At 50.5% G+C, this 23,190-nt stretch overlaps 1 protein-coding gene across 1 annotated transcript; it reads right to left on the bottom strand.

Annotated features, from left to right (window-relative positions):
* Window positions 1-22,508: 22,508 nt before the first annotated feature.
* On the bottom strand, window positions 22,509-22,895 carry LOC128270126 (uncharacterized). Its single transcript, XM_053007532.1, has one exon. The coding sequence runs from the start codon at window positions 22,893-22,895 to the stop codon at window positions 22,509-22,511; it is 387 nt and encodes a 128-aa protein (XP_052863492.1).
* Between the last annotated feature and the right edge of the window lie 295 nt (window positions 22,896-23,190).

Genomic DNA, 23,190 nt, shown 5'->3' with positions numbered 1-23,190 from the left:
CAAAACTAATCCCACCGATTCCGATTCCGATCCGATTCCGGCCAATCCAATTTCGTACCCGCAACTACCGGAATCGTGTTCTGCTCGCCGGGAAAATGGATCGGAAATTTACCGGACGGTTTTGCCGGAAGCCTTACAAATAATAAATAGGCGAACAAGGATTGACTACTGATTGCGAACTAATGTACACCATTTTGGTGCACATTCGTTGCGTGAAGGACTTCATCGGGTCACGATTTGGCGAATCGAGTGCATCCATCCGGCCAACGACTAAAACAATCGACGTGTGTACCGCCTTATGCCTGCCGTACAGTAGTCAGATCCGGAAACAGCGAGCATAAAATCAAACCCCAAATAATATTGTAATCACTCACACATTTGCATCCGAGATTCATCTCGCACAAACAGCATTAACCGCCGGGTGCCGGGTTTGATTGAGCGCACTACAGCCCAGATTATCGGGCTCCATCGCGGCAGCCCAATGCAATCATCCGTCCCATCATAAATCCTTGCAGCAGTTTATATTCATTCGTACGGCAAAATGCACGATTTACAGCGCATCCAACGGCGGGGCGACGGCATGGGATCGGCGGGGTCGTAGTTGTGTCAAAGTGCAATTCCACCTCCATCGAACCCACCCACCCGCGCCCTCCCCAGCAGGAGGTTCATCGCATTGCCATAAATCGCATCCTTCGTGGCCATAAACTATCCCACCGCTGTCGTCCGCGTGTCGGTCCGCTCAGTTCCGCTCTAATCTCGTGACTTATTCGTCATGTCAACGGCGAGGACACCGAAAGAAGACATTTCTCGACGTCCCGAAAACGTCAACCAATAACACAGATGTCGTCGTTTGTCGTCCTGTCGGGGGGGGAACCAAGACGCTACACTTCGGGCGAAGAGATTTCTCCGAAACTCACAACGAGATAATGCAGAGCAGCAGCAAAAAAGAACGGCGGTGCAAGAAAAGGTACGAAACTCGAGCTCGGCAACACGAATCTCGTCTCAATCTCGCCAAACTTTGTGTCCCTATTTGTTTCCTTTCGACACTTGGCCGCGCCCTGCGGCCGCCCCTTTCGGAGCGGATGCATTCGAAATGAGACAAACTGCGGCGACCAAATTGCAGCAAACAAGATGCCGGGTGCAAGGGTCCCAAGCTTGCGGATGACGATCGTCGCCAGCTTCCCGTCCCGGCGGGCGGGCGGGCCGGCTTCGGGGGGCTCGGGTTCAATTGAGTAGCAGAAGTTTTGCGCCCGTTCCGCCCGGTGCCGCCTTTGGGGGAAATAAAAAGTTTTAAATATTTTCCATTTACGTGATACTTGAGTGGGCAACTTTCCCGTGGGATCCGTGAACGCTGCACTCCTGCACTGCATTCCAAATGAGGCCCAACGGCCCTCTGGAGAATGAGAGAGAGAGAGCGAGAGAGGTTGTGCCCGGAGCGCCATCAGCCCGGGGCCTCGGGTGCACCGGTTGATGGATGAAGATATCGTCCTGTGTGCGTGGTCGAGGTTCTGGTTTCGGTCGCTCCGTCCACCTTTCATCAGTCGGCAGATGAATGGGCCAAAGTTTGTCCCGGGCCCCGGCTCTCTGGGCCGGGTCAAATTCCAGCGCTTGAACCACAACCGGCACCGACGACATGGACTCGTCGTCTGAAGTATCCTTCGGACGAGGAGAGGGCGGCTAACTTGCATCGTTCGGGGGTGGGCAGTGCCTCCTACAGGTCGAATGATGGATGATAAAAGTGCGACCTGACCCACACAGTCCCTCTCACTCTCTCTCTGTCTCTCGGCCGCACGTTCGTCTGGCGTCTCCGTTTGGCCCGGGAATTCGTGTGCGTCCTGCACGATCATGGCATGTCCTGGGGCCATCTGGAGCGTGCCTTCGTGGCCCGTAGCAAGGGATGCCTAAAATGCACGTCCATTGTACACGCTGCACGATCCGATTCTTCGTGAAGCGCACTTACACCGTGACGGTCCGCTGTAAGACACCGGACCGGCAGGGCTTGTGGTTTGTCCAAGAAAAGAAGGTCAGGTCAGTCGGGTGGCTCGCCCGGGCACGTTCCCGGCACGATGGGCTGCCGTCCAGAATCAATCACCCACACCGCGCACGAAACCGTAAGCGGTTCGTGTGCCGAGCTTGCTCACCACTCCGTCGCCAGACCGTGAAACTGATTTTCCGGCGGACCGGGCGGAACTTTCGCTCCGGTGCAGCGCTTGGTTCAAATTTCGGTTCTACATCTACCGAGAAAACAGCTCCAACCACCCAAGTTTTTCCCCGCCCGTAGCACGCCATCCCAGGGCTCCTTGGGCCCGGGCTTTAGTTGGTGGCTGTGGCCTTCGAAAATAAAGCACTCCAAGCTCCAAGGGGTAGATATTATATTTCGATTTGAGAAAAACTTAGACTGCGGTTCGAAAGGTTGAAGACTCGCCGCACGAAGACTCGCCCGCCACTCACGTTAGCAAACGGATGATAATTTCAACACCTGCCAACCTAAAGCTGTGCTCCGAATGAGTTCCCCGTTCGAAAACGATTCGAACGATCACGCATGGCAGTGGCAGTGGACGGCGCTGGCGGGTCCACCTCCAGTGCGGCCGGACTCGACTATCGAATTTAATTCAATTCGTTCCCCGGGCCCCGAGGCCCAAAGTTTCGTCCCCTAGTCGGCATGCAAATTACCTTAGATTTACAAAACTTTCCAGCCCAACCCGCCCGACCGAAAGTGCACCGTCGGAGGTCAGCGGAGCAGCGGCAAGCAGTCGCAACCGGACGCAACAACGCAACCGAACGCGTGCTGTGGCCATCGGACATGGACGGAAGTTTTAATGAGGTTACCAATCGTCCGAGGCGATAGTGGCGTAATGGTTTAATGCTCGCCACTCGCTCTCTCTCTCTCTCTCTCTCGAGCGCGCCCTCTCTCTCTGTCGCAGCATCCCGTCTCCAGCAGGCCAGGATGGGCTGTCAGGCCTAATGAGAACATGATGAGAACCGGCGGGTTCCGATGTCGGCCGGCGCAGCGGAAAAGAACAAGAAACTTGCTCCCGAAAGTATCCCCACCAACGTTAAGGGTTCTCGTTAAGGGTCGTTTAGGCGAGGTCGCTGCACAGACAAGGCCCACACTGGCCCAGAGTTGCCACCAGTCAACCCGTTCCGGACGACAGGAGCTTAAGTTGCGCCAAATAGTTTACAAACACTTGAAAACAATCGCTCCAAGCTGGCGTTGCGAAGGAGGAAACTATTAGCAAATACCGCTCGGGGTTGCCGTTTTTTTTTTGGCGCCTCTTTCTGTTTCCGAAAGTTGGTCAACTCAATTCTGTGCGCGAAAAGTTCGTGGCCTCCTTCATAGCGATTCGATACGAGTAAAGTCGAAATGTAAATTCTTTTCAATGTTTTGCGAATGAAAAGTTTCGTTCTCCAATCGCTGCGCAAACTCAGGGTTGGGATTGATTTTTTTTTACGAATTTAAGCGAAACATTATCATAAACCACCATTTACTTTTCCAGCCATCAGCAGCACGATTACTGAGATCTTGTTTTCCTGCGGGTACAGCTATCCGAAGCAGTCTGCTCCCATCCCCATAACAACCAGCGTCGGCTAGTGGGCTCGAGATGCAATTGTCAGATGGCAATTGCCGTTTACGTAAAACCGACAAAACAAACGAAAAATGTAGTCGGTAAACAAACGCAATCCTCTGGTTATTCAATCCCCGAAGACGATTTGTGGAATTATTTTTCGTAGCCACGGGAGCTCTAGTTCGGCAAATGAATTCCTACCGTCTGGGCCAAGGCCGAAATGCATTGGAGCCTGGTGTGCCACCAACATTGACCTGCCCTCTGGCCACCATCCTTCCGATTCCAAAATATTCCATCCCATCACCATAAATCATAGACGCTACCGCCATCAACCTCTGGGAAGTTTCTATCTGGCCGACCGTAGCCACCAAACCACAGGCCGAACCTGGCCAGCCGGCAGAGCTAGTTTCCTGCGCTGCGTCCTGGCGCTGTCCACATGCACCTGGCATTCGATGGGGCCACCCGGTGACACTTGGACAGGCGAAACAATAGTTCACCGCAATGGCCTGGCCTGGCCTGTGACGAGTGGGGCCTGTGGGGTGCTGTGAAATCCCAGCCCAACCAGCCCAACAGGGGAATGAAGTGCGGGCCATACTGAACGGGTTGAAGACATTCGGAGCATAAGTAAGATAAATAATATACATTCGTCAAAATGTCATCACCGTCGAGCTCGCTGACTCCGAAACCGAGTGGCAGTTTGTGGCTTCGTCGCTCAAGAATTTCGCTCCAACGTTCTCACGGTGGAACCTCGATTGTGACGGTTTGTGGTGCAAGATCGCGCCTCCAATGCATGCTCCTATCTGCGGGACACCCCGTACATCAGCGTACACCGCAACCACAATGCGAACAATTGTGACCACTGATGTCTGCGTTTCGGCAAAGAATTTCCACCCAAAATGGCTCTCCTTGGTGACGGTTTCTTTGCCCCTGCGCGGGCCCAACCTCCAACGACAACGGCAAGGCAACATAAACAACCGTAAAGCATCCAGCAACCGCGGTGAGAAAATGGCACCGTCACCAACCCCAAAAATTCTCGTCATCGAGCCTCGTCGCAGGTCACAGACAGACAATCTGGGAATCTGGTTGAAAATCATGTCTCCAACTGTCAAGCGAACCGTCGCGGTTTGGTGTTAAGAACGTCTGGGCGCTTTACCCTTGGGACAAGCGGTGAACCGGTTCCAGAAGGCTACCCACTAAAATATGCATTATTGTAATGCAACTTGTTGAAATAATGAATTTATTACATTCACCTTTGCAGTATTCTATTTAATGAATGACAAGTTGTTTCATTTTTATCAGAAACATAAAAAAACGCCACCCTAGGTTGTGGAACTTGCAATCACCTTTGGTCACACCTAACCACTAGTTTAAAGTGCACGAAAGACATTCATTTTCACAGTTTCTTTATTTACTATCGATGACGGCCGTATTGAATTGTATTAAATTTACGTAATAAGAGTTTACCGATTACCACAAATTACTAGTCATGTTCATTTTTATGCTGCTCCGCCGCAAGCTAAAGCTGTTTCCGCTGCTTTCCACACCCAGCCTTCCAGAAATGTCTGCAGGACATGAATGAAAAGCGATAGCGAACAATCGCCACCCAATAAATAACAAATGCTCTTTACACTCATTGTTCCGCCGGCATGAGCGTAAAGTAATTATTTTCACACATCCGTACGTACTATTGAAAGGAGGACCCGTTCGGGCGCATCCTCCAAGCAAAGAGCTGTCGGAAGAAAATCTCCACCCCGGGATCGGAGCTCGATTCAGAGGATCCATTACCGAACCGGATGTGAGGACGGAACAAACTTTCCGATTCCGCGTACCACCGCCATTGATTTCGCATCGCCGACATCCTTTCGCGTCGCGGCACACTAGCGCATCGTCCTGGACGTGGCCAACGGTCAGCATCCACAATATTATCTGCCCGACTGCACGCGTCTGCACCAAACATTTTTATCATATCGATCCGGTGAACGGGGGACGTCGCCTAGAAATGGTGGTCAACCGGGAAAAGCTTAGCCACCCCGTGGTCTGACACTAGCCAATCGAGCGCAAAGCTCCCAAAACTGAACGGCCGCAGCAACGATGCCAGCGGTGAGAGGTGAGAAAATTGAAAAACTTTTGACCAAGCAATTCCCATTTCCCTTGCCCTGCACGCTTGCGCCCTTGTGGTCAAGTTTTGCGAAAAGATGTTTATTCATTGAAGCTTATTTATAGACCTCAAGCGTGCTGTTTGAAGTTGTTGAAAGCCATTCCAGCCCGCCGGGACGTCCGTTTGCGCTCCTTTTATTTTCCCGTTCACTTTTCCGCACCCAAACGGCGCGAAAAGCCACGTCTTCGGGTGCCGGTTGACATTTTTGTTTTGGCTCTGTATGAAGAAAAATGCATTTCCGGCTACATGGCACGTTCACCACGGCGGGGATCGTGCAGGGATTGGATGCCTGAACCCATCGCACGGACCACAGTGTAGACTTTTCCTGCGTTTTCCTGCTTTCAGCTGCCATTCGGTGGCCTTTTCGGTATCCAACCTCACATCACATTTTGAAAATTCGGAAAAATAGCTCTCACATCGACGTGATTCGAGGTGATTGGAATGGAAACTTTTTCCATCCTGGCCGCGGCTGGCAGGACGTTCGGTTTGCCTACGCAAAGGCACGACGGTAGCAACCCCGGGATCGTGCCAATCGTCAAGCTCAAAACTCGGACACCTCGGGTAACTGTGGTTGCCATGGAAACCCGGGGCTATGGTCACCAACCGGAACGCCGGAACGAACGACAGGTTTGAGCTCATTTTGAGCCGCCGAGTTGATTTAGTGTGGGACCGGTAGGGCAACACTTTCGCCTTCCGGAAGCAATCTTAGCCTGGAGGGGGCTGGATAACTAGACCGTCCAGCATCGGTTGTAATATTTGATGATAACGGTGAGCATTGGACGTGCAAAGTTTATCAGCCGGCACTGGAGCCGGTGCCGGGATCGCCGTGAGCAGAGCGCCGCTCGGTACCGTCATTAATCACGGAGACATAAAGCTGTCCTCGCTAAAAGCATCGGATCGGATAATTTTTATGCCCACGCCCGGGTGCCGCGCCGGGTTGGGTCCAGCCAAGGAGAACACTTTTCCCGCACCGCACGGACCCGGAGTGTGTACGTTGCTATAAATCTTCACGCATGGTAATGTTTCAATTCGCGCCCATTCCGGGCGATAACGAGCCGAGGCTACGGGTGGCCGCCGGAAGATGGTCGCCTCGCTTTTTCTCTTCTTGTTGCTTTTCGTCTCAAACTTTCGGACGGCCGGACACAAAGTTATGACAAATTTGTGACGCTTTTTCATGCTCTGGCGGAAAGTTTTGTCCCCAGACCGAACAACCCGGTGCACTTCTTAACCTTTTCGGTACGGAGCTTGAGGCTATGGTGACCTTCTTAAGTAGGGTATCGCGCTTTCCCCAGAGGTACGTGAGTGACATTTTGTTGTTGGAAACTGACAGACGGCCAAGGCATGATAGTCACTGGCCTAATGAGGGGTGATTTCTCTAAACATTGTAGCGGCACTGCTCGAGCACTTGAATAAGCCTCACAGTTTAGGGCGATAGTTTGTATACAACAAAATATACAAATTGCAACAAATGGATACGCCTAGATGACATTTTAAGTGCCACAAGACAGGACACGTGTACGTCTGACGACGCGTGTACGTGCAGAGTGATAGCCAGCGAAGTAAACCGCTTCGACAATCAGTGCTAATGGTTTAATGTATACACACATTTCCGGTGTTACGGGAAGACTTTGGCCCAAAAACTATGCAACCAACTTGGACGGAGACCAAGGCGTACCATGACGGAAAAACGACCCTAACGACGCAACACCAGTCTCCCGGGTTTGCCGAGCATTGGCCGACCCGAGCGTTGCAAGCAATCCTAGCTTTTTGACACCCGCCATTTTCCGTTGGCCAAGAAACACTCGAAACACGGTGCAGAACATCAGCCCCGGGGCGTTCCAGGCGGCCCCGACGCATTTAATGTCACCGAAACTCAAACACGACCAGTCCGGCCGGCCAGGTCCGGCTTCGAAAGTTGCCGGCTGATAACTTTTTAATTAGACGGCGTGCTTAGCTCTGCTGTCTGGGCCTGCCCCGGACAACTGGCGAACACGCTTGTGTATTCAAATTGTCAGCAAAACTTTCCGACAGGCTCCTCCAGGCTCCGGGAGCGGCCGGAGTCATTAACGTCATCATTATCATCTTCGACAGTGTGCCCTGGATGGCGGCTTGCGGAACGGCTTGCCTTACTTACCGCCACCAGCCACGAGCCAGCCAGCGGCGGCAACAAGATAATTTCCAAGACGACAATTTCCTCGATTCGCAATCGGTTCGGCCGAAAGTTTCGGCGCAGCAAGAAATTTAATTTCATTGAAACAACCGTTCGGTGCCAACTGCTTCGGGCGCAAACTAGTTGTTTCGGTACAACAAAACCGGAGGCGACCAGCGAAACACAAACAAACTCCACCAGAGGACCATTAAAAGCCGGCTCGGAATGTTCATTCATTGGCACAAGTTTCCGAAAGTATTGCACATCCTAATCTGCTTGAACAGCGTTCCGCGAGTCAATCGGCCGGAGTGGCAGCCATTGGGCATCGCTTGAACATGTTGTGGATTTTTAAACAAATGAAGCTTTAGCCAAACGATTCGTAGTTATATAATTGTGCTTCCCCACCCCTTTGGTGGCTTCTTCTTCGGATTAAATTTTATTTATCCTACGTCATATTACAGTTGAATTTTGAGAGAATATTGTTGCAGCACATAGCAAACCCAATAATTAAAAACTTATCCACCAGGCGCCTCCATCGTCATGAAAGATACAAAGAGCCAACCTTCGGATCCAACAACCGTCGACACTCCATCGGAAAGCGGCCACTCCAAAGGAACCTTCAAACGATGCACCACTCACTGGCCGCTTGTGCCACGTGGAACCCATCCGAAAGTGCCGAACAGAAAACGTAGTCACATGAAGGATATGAAAATTAATTAAAATATGCTCCCGTTGCACTTGAAACATCGGGCACGGTGGAAAACCCGTGTTCATTGTAGCAGCTCATCGAGCCTGTACATCACACACCGCAGAACGGTAAATCGCGATGCGAGCGATTCGCGAAAAAACACACCATCGAACCGGAACCAGAAACCAGATCATTATCCTGCTCAATCGAGCTGACGGGTGCCAGCTCCTGTGTCGTTCGGGATTGATACCACGAAATTGCCGCCAATACCAACAAATCATTCAGCGTCAGGTGCTTGCGATCGAATGGGTGTCCGAGGTTCCGGTTGCTTCCGATTCACACACACACACACACACGTGGCGCCATTCGCTCAGCGGAAAACACGGTCGGTGCAGCGTTAAGGTGCACGGTTTCTGTTGCAGCGCAAGGGTCAAAGCATTTCACTTCTCTTTTCTGAAAGAACATTCAAAAGATGGTGCGTTTGCTGAACCGACCTAAGCAAATAAACGAGGTCGCTGGCACCGCAGCCCTGTCTGTGTGAGTGATTGGGTTGATTTGGGTTCCTTCCCACGAGCGACCCATTCCAGCGGACCGCTGTGACGAGCATAAAAAGCGTCCATCTTGGGGCGCCCGTTTTCTTTCGCTCTGGTTAAAGTGACGAGTTTGCGCCTGAATGGCCTACGGATTCGCGTCAGCGTGGGGTCCTGACTAGCAAAGCGACACCCAGTACCACCCAGCCCAGCCCGAACCTAACCGAACCCAAGGAAGCGAAGATGAAAGTAATAAAACGGATCATTTGAAACTTAATCTAGCATGCGAAGATATGTGTGTCTCCATCGGGCTCTCCCCGAGAAGCCACCACAACAACCGGGCGGCCAGGACGTCTCCAAGCCCCGGAGGGAGACCAGGATAAGCCCCATCTCTCTGCAGTGGACGACAGAAAAGAAAGAGAAAGAAGCAGCCTTAGACAGGGATGAAGAAGCCCCAGACCCCTCGAACGGGCGGTGCCATTTTGAAAAGTGTCATCAGCCAGCAGGAGCAACTTCCAGGAGCGGACATTAGCGTTCGGGCACCTGGTGGGGCGTAGCGCATCACCGCCGATCAGCTCTGCGGTCAGGACGGTTATGATGAACTCAGACCGAAATGGTGAAACGTGAAAGTGTCGAACATTTCGAGGATCCGTGCCGCGGGACTGGCTCAAAAAAAAACCGGAGCAACCTTCTAGTCGACGCGAAACGCTTGGCGAAGAACGACGGGAACTTCCCGTTTTCCGTTTTGGACCCGCCACTGGCTCACCTTTTGCAGGAGCCCGTCGCGGTGAAGTGGCCATAGCGCGCCGACGGACCAGCGAACATCAGCACATAATCTCGTAGCCGAAAAAAAATCCCACCAACGCCCGGCCAGAAAAGATCTACATCGAAAGATAATGGACAGTTCAAAAGAGTTAAACGTGCTCGTTTTAGTTTATTGGGAAAACTTTTGCCAATGATTATATATTTTCAACGTGCAAGCACTCTGCAAGCTCCAGCCAGCTCCAGGCCGCCGTGTCCCTTTCTTTAAGGATCCTTTTTTATGGTCTTTCTCGCTCCAACTGCCACCGCCAGGTTCCGAGGATTTTATCGTCCGACGCCCGGGTTTGATCCTCGCGTTATCCTGCGCCAACACGCGGCCAACGATGAGTCCCGGGCGATGAAAATCGGTGACGCAGCGGCGCACCAGAAATTCCGGACGGGGGGGCCGGCCAGCAGCAGTGTCGGCGATGGGGCTCGTAATTGATGAAAAGTTGGAACGTTGTTCAGCTCGAGTGCCACTCGGTTTCGCCGCTTTATAATTGTTATGACTTTTATTGGTTGACGATCTGGTTTCCAAGCAAAAAAAAAGTGGTCCCCGGCCGGGGCATACACGAAAAATGGCCAACTTAATCCCAGGAAGTGCCACGTGGAACGGTTTTGTGAAAAAGGAAAAACTAGATCTACACTAACTAACGTCCGAAATTGTACGAATAAGCTGTTAGTAAGTGATCGATGGGGATTAAAACAATATTGGATCCGAATATTGAAAAGCAATAATTGTTCAATAAAGCAAAACTTCAATGAAGTAAATTGTAATTTTCTGAAAAAGGTGATATTGGATGTATCACTACTAATAGAGATAACGCCGTAACATTGTATTTGTTAAATAGATATTCTTCAAACTTGCAACACCGTAAAATATTGATTTATTTATTTTGTGTAGGCTCATCACATTTCCGAAAAAAACCCTCTTTTGATTGCTTTTAGTTGATCAGTCAATGTGGGTACTAGTTGTAAAGACTAAATTCAGCAATACAACTATGAACTAACCGAGTGATATTGGTGCACTCAACGCCTAGAAGCATTATCGACCAGATTTCATAAGAAAAGCTGAAAAAATACACAAATATGTTATTTTCAATCACAACGATGTCCGTTACGGAAGTAAAAATGCAGCATTTGTTGCTAGTAATGGTAGGCGTTTTTTTAAAAGTCGTCTATCGGCATCTCGGAGAACTATTCCGTTCACCCGGAATGTTTTGCCAAATATTCCGAAGACATTCCTTCACTTCGTTCCACGCAGTCTGGGATCTCCCATGTTGGCCATTCTTTAAATTAAAACCTAACCTCAAATTATAGCTCACCGCTACAGACAGGGCTTAGCGGTGACATAATTAAAGCCAATCCTGCCAAAATAGTGCACACATAAAAAAGAGAGTGAACTTTCCAAATGTCGGCCACTGGTGAACGACTGCCTCGCGATTGATCGTAAAATGTATCTTTAAAATCTAAACCTCTCTTTCGCCTGATCTAAACCATCGGCTGTGGTGTTTCCTTCGTTGCGCTGCCGCCGGTAATGGTCACTTACGCAGTGTCACTGAAATGGCAGCAATTTCAAACTGACGTCCTTGCCGCGGTTAATTACGATCCTCAAGAAGCGCCCAAAAACTCGCATCCTGCACCGCGTAAGCCAGATACGCCGCCCGCCACCAAGTACTTAACAGTGGGCCCCTTCACCGGAGTCTCTTAGAACCGTCGGCCGAGTCAGGCGGAAAGTCACCCGGGAAAAGCAAAAGCATAAAAAACTGCACATGAAAAAAAGAGAGAGCAAAATTAAGAGTAAATTCAGAAGCCACCACACCAGCCGCCAGCCGCCCGACCGTGACCGTTATTTTATCTCCTAAATTATTCATACACGGCCCGCAAACCGCAAACGGTACCGGAGAGTGCCGGAGCGGCTGATAATAAGCCTGCAAATATTATTTATTGTACCGGCCGGCTAGAGGTGGCCATGTTGGGGCTGACCGACAAGGCACTGGGCATGTATAGTGTGGTGCTCATTTTTTATGTTGTCGGCTTCGTAGGTAGTTTGTGTTAGGATTATAAGCAGTGGTCGAGGCGAAAGGCATTAAACATAATGCTCAATGCTGCTCACCGCCTGCCGGTGCCCTGTGCCCGTCGGACTCCAAAATAATCCGCAGCAGCTTCACGGCGTGTTTCGGCAACCTTTCCGGGCAACCCGGAGGTGCGAATGGCCGCCTTATTCCGAGCAGCCTTCGTGAGCGCACGAAGCGAACGATAACGCGAATTTCATGCTATCGGCACCGGAGGGATTTTGGCATTAGGTGTGTCTTCGGGGAACTCATCCGAAAACTCGGCACAACCTCGGCCTATGCGCTAAGCAATTGGGCGAGAAATTTTTAAAAACACCGAAACTATGTTAACTCATCCAACTCCCGTGGCCGGCCCAGCGTAGGCTCATTGCAGAATGCGCAGCGTTACGGCTAATTTATGCGATAATAATTCATGGAGATTAAGCATAATGGCGGAGCTATTTTTTTACCCACTGCACCCGCGGCCCGTGGGTTGTGTGGATTGCGCTAGTTTCGCGGCTTCGAATGTTGCAGATTAACTTTGCATTTCGATTCGAGCATATTTACGCCTCCGGGCGGCTACTGGGCCGTTTGTTATCGCGCACAACGTGCCGCTATGCAGATGGGATGGGTCCACTTTTCGCCAGCATCATGAACCGAATTAAGAGGCTAATAAGATGTGTCAAAGGTTCACGTAATGGGCGCTCGAGCAGCACCAACACACGGCGCTCGAGCAGAGACTTAAATAAGATTTAAAAAATCATAAAACAACTTTGCTTCGACCGCAAAGCAAACGGGAAGAAACCGTGAACGCGCCATCAACAGCAGCAGCAGCAGCACAGATAATGGGCCGGCTTAGCGCTTTAGCATTAAGTAATATAGCAGCACCCGCTGCAGGCGACCCATACCGACTAATTTGGTGCGCGAAAAACTCCTCGCCAGCCAGCCGCCGGAGGAGTAGTCATTTCATTACCGCACGGGGTTCTCGAAAATCTGTGCCAAAACCGGTGGCCCTTTAAAAGCTAGATACCGGAACCGGTGTTGGGTGCGCTGCTCACCCGACCGGCTCATCGGCCCGGTCCGCCCACCCGGGGCCGGCTTTTGAGTTTAATGATCCCGAGTAAAGGCTCACGCGAACGCCAGGCGCCACCGGGGATCGTAAAACAGCCGCCGGTGGTAGCCGTCGATCCGGGCCCCGGCGTCCACGGGATGCTCCGGGACGCTTCAATTACAGTAAACTTGTGCGCGGGCGCGCGCGCCCTCGGTACGGGACACAAGCTCAAATGAGCCCCAGTATTCATGGTTAAATGTTAAATGAACCGAAATGCGAAACGATCTGGCGTCGCCATAATCGTGGCCCCGCGAAGCCCTGCGAAGCCCTGTGAATCCTGCCCTTTGTCCGGGTGCGTTCGTTGCTTTGCTTCCTTTTGGTGTGGCCCGGGATGAACCCCGAACTCTAATGGGCCGCTGTAATGAGCTTTGCACGAATGCTTAACTTCGGCGAGGCCAAGGTCCCGAGGCCAAGCTCACTTGGCCAGCCTACCGGAGCGTGTGGTTTCGGTTACTTCAATTTATTTCGCAAAAGTTTCAGAAGACCGATTTTCTGTTTGGGTTTTTTTTCTTGCTAGCAGCTCCCAACCTAAATAAAGGGTCTCCAAGGCGAGAGTCCTAGTGTACAGAGTACCCTTCCTGCCAACCGTTTAGTGGCCATTTTTAATTTCCTTCCAACGCGCCCGGAAACGCCGGGACGGCCAGCACCCGAGGGAAGAAGAATGCAGTGTCTTGTGCGCCTTCTTGCACCGGAAATTGCTCAACCCGAACCCCGGAAATCGAGAAATCGTCGCCAGGTCCGGCGGCCGGCTATCGGTCAGCGGCACCATTATCATCAGGCCACGTGGGGCGGGGGTCCCCACTCGGTCATCGATGAATCATTTATCTACGAAATGGAAACATTATAATTTCCCGGATCGTTTCCCGTCGACGATGCACGCCGCGCTTTGGCACACATTGGCCACGTTGGCCAAGCAGTGTGCCGGGCTTCCTGGTCTTCCGAGTGCCGTCCGATAATCCCGTCGTCGTCGCCGGTTCGGTTTCTTATCCAACCGCAAAAGGCAATAAATCAGAAACGGAGAAATTAATTCGTGATTCGTCCGGCCCGTGTGACTGGCCGGTACCGGGCGGTGGGTTGAATTGCTTCACCCCGACAGAGGTGGTCAGGGTCCGTGCTACGACTGGTGGTGGTGGTGGTGGTGCAACACCAATTTGTCCCTCATTATGCTGGCACACTTACGGACCCAAATCCCTTGGCGCGATTGTGAGTTTTGTATTATTCAGCTGCAAATTCCAATCGATATAATTTATGATTTAGTCCCACACCGGACGTGAGGGCTCGCAAGGAGCGCGTCTTGCCCACCAGCAATCGGTTTCGGCCACTAGTCAGTGTTGGCTTTAAACGCTTTAAATAGTTCACGTTGAACTCGGTTAATAGCTACAGATGGGTAAAAAGGGGCCAAATTTTCCAAACGGACTTCCCAATTTAAAGATGAGCACCAATGGTGGCCAAATGAGTAATTGTTAAACTACGGGCTTAGAGATGATTAGCTGCGACGTTACAAGACGATTAAAGGATTAACCACTATCGTATAGATTTATTGGAGAACACCAGTCCGGTGACGGCAGGGCGGCTAAGTGTGTTCGCTGGACTACCAGCCTACTACCTACTGCCTACTGTGATTGCCTTGCTGAACAAAGCCTCTTATGAAAGGAAGATCCAAGTTGCCTTTTAGGTGCATTGTGAAAGAAACTTCGGACTGGCAGGAAAAAATGGTGTCAATTTTGAATTCTTGTGATGTTTAGTGTGGCCAATATGTAAATGCTTAACACTCTCGAATGTTAAATCACAATAAGAGTAAATACGCCCACAGGTATGCTACACCAATTTCAATCAGTTAAAGTTCAACCCGCATGCTCGGTGAATACTTTTCCTGCGAATCGGCACTGAAATCCGTGCTTCGTTGTCGGATGGGTGACATTATTGAAGATCAGAACATTACGCAATTCAATCAGAGCGTTACATCACGACACCTTATCGTTATTTTTTTAATTCACAATGCAAAAATCGATCAGCAATCGAACAATAATCAACACTTAAGAAAGGCGAAAAAACACGGGAAACGAAATAACGGTTACGGTTCAATTGATACTCAATTGAAACGCACCTGAAACACTTATTGTGAACCGTATTACGTGTCAAAAACGTGCTATTTTCGTGATCCATCCTAACGAGAACCGTTGTCCATTAAAAGCGCTCAAGTACGTTCCGGTAACATTAAAATGTGGCGCAACGAAAAAAACAGCCCTCCAACATGTGACTGCATTTTAACCATCCCGGTCGATGCACCGTCAACAGCACCTTTTAACACCCTTCATACCACACTGTCGCGCCGCGCATCAGCATCGCCACATAATCCGCATCGTCGGCATCGGTGCGGCTCGCATCACCATCGTCATCATCGTCCGGCCACGCCACACCACGCCATTAATGCAATTATCGTCTGGAGCACATTTATGACAATTGAATTTCGTCACTTCAAACGGCGCCGATCGATTATTGTTTGCCCGTGGCCGGCCCGAGGACGGCGGGCACACATTTCGCCCACCGCCCCAAACCCCACTCCGAAGATCCGTGGTGCTCGCGAGGCGCAAATAAACAGGGAAAAGCTGAACCCAAATAACGTCCTCCCGACCGCTGTCAGCAGTCCGTGTGGCCATCGATCAAGTTACGGGAAATTTAACTAATTTTCGCTGACACAAAGCACATCTCCCGGTCGTCGGCGAGTCGAGAACTTGGCCGCCCCGTTGTGGACCGGGGGGTTACAGCGCATACATGAGCACTTAATCTTTTTTACCGTCAGACAATCCGTTTTTTTGTGTGTCTGCCTCTCACGTGTGTGTGTGTGTGTGTTTTTGCGCAGCATTCGGCACCAAAGTGTTGCAAAAGCGCGACCTGATGGTGATGTTTCACTCGGAGCTGTCCGGACTCTGGTTTCCGGTTCCTCTTCCTTCGTCCGTTTTTTTTTCTGGCTACATCTGTTTCCATCTCTTCCTTCATCCAGGACAGGGCCGACAGTGGTACCAGCATCCTGCCGACAGTTCCACCCCGTGCGACGATGCCACTGCCATGGGTTTGATGAATTGCCACAGTAATGTAATTTTGGCAAACAACGATCAACAAACCTGCAGAAGCGCCGAACGATCAAAGCGCCGACAATCATCCGGCGAAGCCGGAGCGTAAATCAAAATTATTCACTTCTGGCCACGCGCTTCTCCCTCGACCGTGGGCCAACGGCGGAGTGAATTATGCCACACAACATGGCGAACGCATTTCTGCGCTAGCAAACAATAAACCTATTTCGCACCATTAACCTGCAACTTCTATTGCGTGCGATTCCAGTGTCGGTTTTTGCGGGTGTGTTTGGCCGGACGTCCCGTGTTTTGCTAACTGTTTCCGCTCGCCGAAACATGCTGATGTATCATGTTGTCCCATTTACTGGCCATAAATTAAATTCCGCCACTAAGAGCTGTCCACGTTGTTGAAGTATTTTGTATTTGTTTTTTTTGCAATGAAATAATACTACCCATTTGTGCCCTACCCATCGGATCAGACAGAAAACAGTCCGAGATTTTATGCCAAACTTTCAACAACTAAGCGTAACACGTACACAAATTTGGTTGCCTCGTTTCGGAAAGATGGCTCCCGCCACAACACAAAACCCGTCGGTTTATTGCATTGCAGGGCTACGTAACTCCACCGTTCGGAACATGCGCAGCGCCACGTAACTACACCGTTCGGAAGAAGGAAAAGAAACTCGAAGTGCGCAAAGATTTCAATTAATTTAAATTGCAACAGTAAATTTTTCATCTGCCTCGTGCGCGTTCGTCCGATTCGGCCAGCGTGCAGCACTACAAAGCGATGGCCAGCGCCTTTAAGATGCTGCATCTCGGCACCCCAAAACGTGCTACCCGATTCTGAGGAATGGGCCCTTTCTAGGTTCAAACCAAAAAAAGGAAACACAGACGCCCCAGGCGGGCCAGCCCGGCGGTCAAACAACAATAACAATGAAAGCTAATATCACAGAAAAATAGAGCATTTTGCATTTTATTACATTCTGTCCCGTGCACAGGCGGCACCGTCTGCCACCCAGGCAACCAGGCCGTGCCACAAACGGAACCCTTTTCGGGGGTGAAGTGGCTTGCCCATTGCCCACACTGGCCCTTTTTCGTTGCCCTATGTTGCTACGGCGCCCGGTGCAATTTTTCTTTCGCCTTTCTTTTGCAGCGTCCACCGTTCTGTTACAGCCACCGTTTGAATGATGCAATAAACGTGGAAAACAATGAGCAATGCAATGAACAGCGGACACAAAAACGGTCTGGGGTTTCTGTCGCTTCAACAGTAAGAGGTCCTGATGGACAAGGACGCTTCATCGCGAGTAGAAAACATTTCATAAATCAAATTTGATTCCTTCCCATTGGTTTGACTAGCAAATGAGCTCATGCGCGTTTTAGTTTACATCCGTTCCTGTGAGTGCCCGTAATCAGCTTAAAGTAAGATCAACATTTTCTGCCAGTTGCTGATGAACGCAAATCTTATTGCAAAATGTAATGTTCTAGTGAATCAGGGACTATCATTTTCTTGTGCAAAAGACACGGTCGCAAAAAGATTGTTTGTTTCTTACTAAACATTGTCCACCATAAATGGTTCTTTGCCCACATTTGTTCCTTTCACGGTTGCTAAATACAATGTCCTGTTTGGCGGTACGACCTTCTCGATGGACGAAGTACTCCAATGGAGGCGCCGGGTGCCGATGGAGACGCCTAGTGGCTCATTAAATTATGGAAAAAATGTTCTCGCGCTCCGCGGTATCGTATAATCCGTTGGCCGCTCAACTTTGCGTCGAGAAAGGAAATCATATCCTGTCGGTCGACCGTTACAGGACAAACCACTTGAACGATGAAAAACAGATTCTACGTTTCTACAATACACCATAATTCTTTTATATCGAAAAAAAGGTTAAAAAACGCCAGAATACTTTCTGTCCATACCGCGAGAGTGATAAAACTGTCAACCCCGGTTGCTACAAAAACTAGAGAAATAAAACTTAACGTTTGAAGATTGCTTTCTTACTGCTCACATACGGGGGAAGAAATCTGCCTCAACCCGAACCCACTCTCACCGGACGGAGCCCCTGTTGGGAAAATAGATTTTCATTGTTAATCTAGTTCTACCCCTCAGACCCAGCATCAGCTTTCAAATCGGTGGGATTTGATCGATCCCAATCGATCCGACACAACACAAGATTCGAATACTGTTGCGCAATTCCACTCCAGGTTGAAGCAATTGTTTTCGATCGAACGTGCCAATCGTAACTCCAGGAACGGCACCAGTTCCCGACTGGCGCACCATTCGTTCGTTTCACTCCGAGATGTGCCGAGCCAAACGTCCGACAGACAACATCGTCCATCGATAGTAAATGAAAACACGGACAGCGCTTGAGGTTGGAAATGAAAATCAATCTCTGAAGTGGCGAATCTTCCAATTACCGAGGCTCCTCGAAGTACGGCGTAGTCTAGCAACAACAAAAAAAAGAAAAGCTTAGAGACCGATGGGTTGGTAGAACTCGTTCGGACATTCGGAGTTTAGGATTTTTTTTTCTCCTTCGCTTCGGTCGCTGGAGTTTGTTCGTAGTTCGAGGTCGACGCAGCGTTTCACGGCGCATCCGTCAAGAGGCACTTTTACTAGGACGATCCAAGAGGTTCCTGGTGCCGTCGAAAGGAGTAACCCCGTCCCTGTTGGTCGGTTGGCTAGGCGTTAGACTATGGAAGGTTTTCGAGTAATCTATCCAATGGCCGGCCTATGAGAGGCTGTATATGATCAAATCATATTTGATTGCTGATATTGTGACAATATTTTGTCCTACAATTCCCTATTAATTACGTTGACTATACTTTCCGAAGCCATGCCAGCCGAGCAGTGTGGAGGCCTGTTAAAGCAGATACTGGAGCACTTTCATAAATTGACCCCTTTACGTTGCCCCGCCTGGGTCTGTCCCCTGTGGTCTAATCTCCTAAACCACTTACAGCGATGTGGGACGCTCGGTTCGACCCGTTTTGGTTGCCGGCCTCGGTCCGGAAAAGTGCTGTGGTCCGTAGCCCGCAGACGCTGCTCTGCATGCAGATGTGATGGTCTTCAGGATGACCCTCGAAAGCGTGCCCTGCACCTGCATCCGTGGTGAAGCCGCCATCCGCGATACACCAGCGCAGTCGAGCACGCTCCGGCGCCAAGATGCACCGTGGCCACTGAGCGCTCGGGTTCGGTAAACCAACCTGCCAAGCGGTTACACAACCCACCAGCACCAGCCGCCGGTCGCAGAGTGCGCGCTCGCCCACCACACTTGATATGGACGGATCTGGGCCGGTGCCCAAAAGTGCAATCACTGCACTACGGCACCGTCGTCGTTGGCGCCGTCGTCGCCGTCGTCGTCTCCGTCGTTGTTGTCGTCAACATCTTCCCAAACTCCCACGGGCTTATGACCGCACCCACTCGTGCAAACTCCTCGACCATTCCATTTCATTGAACCGGAAAAACAACACACGAATGACCCGTGGCAGCCGGTGGTAGTTCTTGCGATGCAGGCAGGCAGGCTCCCCAGTCCGCAGGGAGTGGTCAGCCAGTGTGCCAGCTACCGGGATATTTAAATTCTGCACGATGCTCAGCGAACACCTGGTGCCACGCTCCGTTTTGCTGGGGCTTCGCTTCGATTCCGCCTGGCCGGACGACGAGCTGACGGTGAAGCTTTGCATTCGAAAGGAACTTCTGGTTGGCACTCGATGACAGGGCGCAGTCCTAGTCCATCGTCCTAGCTCGGGCAATGCGTCTTCTTCGTCCGAGCGGTCCACGCGTGACCGTTGAAAGAATCGGCCAATTTTACACTCCATCGATGAGCCTCCGGGACGCAACCCGCTGGTGGCCCTTCGGCCAATCTGTCAGTAATTGAATCGTTCGAATTTGTCATATCCTGGCCGCAAAAAACAACTTAACCCAGAAACCCTGAGTAGCACCGTGCTCCAGCACCAGCTGTATCATGCATGCGGCCGAGCGACTGAAGGGCAGGATTAGCATAAGCCAAAAATGCACGACCAAGCACGGCCACGGTTGGAGCGAGTGCGCAAAAAGTGCGCAGAAACCGCGCACCGGAAATGGTCGGACCAGAGCAGCGGCCGGGTGATCGTTGTGTGGTGATGGCGGTCGTGAGTACACCTTTGCATAACACCAGCCACATTAACTCGATTATGAAAATGTGTCGCCCATAAAATATGCAGGATGTAATTTTCTAAAGCGCACTTTCGGGTCTTCCGGTTCTGCACGTGTGTGTGTGTGTGTTGCCGCGGGTTGGATGGTCCCGATGAGCAAGGTGAGTGCAGACACTTGCCAGTCGCACCGGGAAGGTTCAAACTGGAGTACAGAAAGGTGAAACCACAGCCGGTGCGTACTGCTCGAGGGGGCTAATAAATCCGTGCCCGTTAGGATGGTTCGCTCACTTTAAAACGCTCCAGTTGCCTTCTGTAGCAAGTGGAGTTTGATTTTTTTTTCGTTGTTGGAGTCTCAGTGTAGTCAGAAACATAGTGTGGCTCAGTACCGAGCTGGAAAAAGAACCATTCTTTCGTCAAATCTGTTCATCAGTAGCTTAATAGTGTTTATGTCTCCTTCCTAAGCAGACCAGGGCTCGCTGATGGCGAATGATTCAATGAACTCCATGACTGTCCAAATCATCACAAGCCGGACGAACGCGGAGCATTCTGACCAACAAAGCATTCGGACCTCATGTTAACACATGGGCTGAAAAGTTCCGGGCTTAACGCAAAAATAAAGTTAAAATGTCATGATATTCTACTCGTAAATTTGTGAGTTATTGTACTAAGACTGACACTGGTTTTGTTATTTTCAGAACCATGGATCAAAATCAATTTCGTGTTTTAATGTTACATTGCTTCTTGATAGAAAAAAATCCGTTTAAGCGAACCAGTAGCTTGATAAGTATTATAAGGACTCCACTCCGATTTTTTTCGTTATTGACGAAAGACAGGATGAAACATGGATCCATCAATTCACTCCGGAATCAGAACGATCGTCAACAATCGGCTGAAAAGATTATGGCCTCGGTATTTAAGGATGCACGTGGTGTAATATTCATCGACTATCTTGATAAGGGGCATACCATCAACAATAAATTCCAACAAACGCTGCGTTCAAGTCAAGTGAAGTCAAACAAAAGAATGACAAAACTACATGAATTGAGCTTCGAATTCCTCCCACATAGACCGTATTCGCTAAATTTGATTCCCATCAGATTTGACTACTGACTATTCGCAGACCTTGAAAAAATGCTCATCTGTAACAAATTTTGCCCGAATGAAGAGGTTATGGATGAAACTGAGGCCTATTTTGAGGCAAAAGATAAATCGTTCTACAAAAGTGGTACTGTAATGTTAGAGCGGCGCTGGAATGATTGTGTGGCTCTTGCTGGAGATTACGTTGAATAAATCCAACTGTGCCAAAAACAAACGCGCCTGACCCCCTTCGGCCCGGGACTTTTCAGCCCATGTTTTACATGTTGACTCAGTATATTGACTCTTCGTCACGATGGTTAATTTTTCGAGTTCGAGCCAATCGTTTCGCCGTCATAAAAATCGTTTCGCCACCAAACGTCTACCAGTCAAGTTAAGCGACGAGCTCACTGACTGTGTACCGATACGATGCAGTACCGAGAATTCAAGCCAAATCAATTTAACGGGCCTGCGTGGCCATCGACAGTGGTCCAACGCCACAGCTAAAGTTGTAGCAGCCAATACAAAATTAACTGAAATTGAATGATAAATGCTGGAGCTCTATAGCGTCAGCGTCTGAGCTTATTAGAATTACGAACGCCCAACCTACAGTAAGCACTGGGATGGTGACCTGATTCGACCCAGCGCCGTAAGCGGATTGTATTCGCCATTGGAGCCCAAGTGTCCACAAGCATCACACTTATCGGCTCTGACTCAGAACCCCTCCTAAAGAACGTCACGATTGTAGGTAAATCCCAATTGTTCTCCAACGACAATAGACGCACCTGTCCTGGCCACAGAGATAATTAGCGAGCGAGTTCCGTTACAATCAGCATCTTGTCAACGGTACCCGATAAGTGACACTTCCGCCACCGGAAGCAGTGCAGTAGTGACTTTCCATCTCCACCCAACGCGTATCCATAGCGCGGGCCAACGAAAAGATTGGCCGGCTGGATCGGTCATCTTTTAACACACCTGCAGTCTCGTCCACGACTGCACCACCCTAACGACGACCGGAAGTCGTCGGCAGCTACGTGCCGCACGAACAAGTTAGACACCAGACACCCGGGTGGGGCGGGGCAATGTTGCATTCACTGTTCATGTCGAATATATGTATTTCCGATCACTTCGTTTGCCCGCGACGTGCACCGTGCGCCTGGAGCGTCCTGGCGCGCGCTTTAGTACGGAACCGGTGGGGGAACGTCAGGAATGTTGGGAACGTCGGGATTGATCGGGAAGTCGCCCTGACGCCGGTTGTTGACGAAAACTTCGATATTGACCAGCGTTTCCGGGGCCGGCGCTCCCGGATACACGACCTCGACATCGCCATCGTCCAGCGGAACGGCACGTTTCAGGTCCTGCTTGGTGTAGGGCTGCGGTGGTGGCTGCTCTGGCTCCGGTTCCGGGTTCGGTGGCGGATTCGGGTCGGGGTTGGGTCCCGGTCCCGGTCCCGGTTGGCCCGGTGGGACCTCACCGTTCGGGCTGTCGACGTTGACGCGAATGTTAACTATCGGATTGGCGATGGCCACTGCCACCAGCATGGCAAGCACGATCAGGGCGCGCATTTTGATTCTCTTGTCTCGGCTTAGCGTTTGTAACTGTACCTGTCAACAACCCAAGGGTTGTCTTTTATACGCCGTCCTGCGGCCGTCGTTCTAGAATCGCGCGTCTCCCCGAAGTCTCCGAAATCACTGCCCTACCCCGCGGTGGCCGTCCCGTTCACTGCAAAGCGGATGCCGCCGAGTGATCAATCGTATCGCAATGGTCCAGGCGTTATCACTAAATCTTGCCACAACCAAAAAAAACCCACTTTATCGGAGACAGTGCGAAAAGGTGTACTATCAAACAGCTTATCGAGGC

The sequence above is a fragment of the Anopheles cruzii genome, chromosome 3, assembly GCF_943734635.1.
Source record: "Anopheles cruzii chromosome 3, idAnoCruzAS_RS32_06, whole genome shotgun sequence".
In the NCBI taxonomy this organism is placed as follows: domain Eukaryota; kingdom Metazoa; phylum Arthropoda; class Insecta; order Diptera; family Culicidae; genus Anopheles; species Anopheles cruzii.
This window is presented reverse-complemented; position numbering and strand designations above follow the sequence as displayed.

What these genes read in the sequence shown, in the direction of transcription:
- LOC128270126 (XM_053007532.1), bottom strand. Translation starts at nt 22,895, where the DNA reads ATGCGCGCCCTGATCGTGCTTGCCATGCTGGTGGCAGTGGCCATCGCC.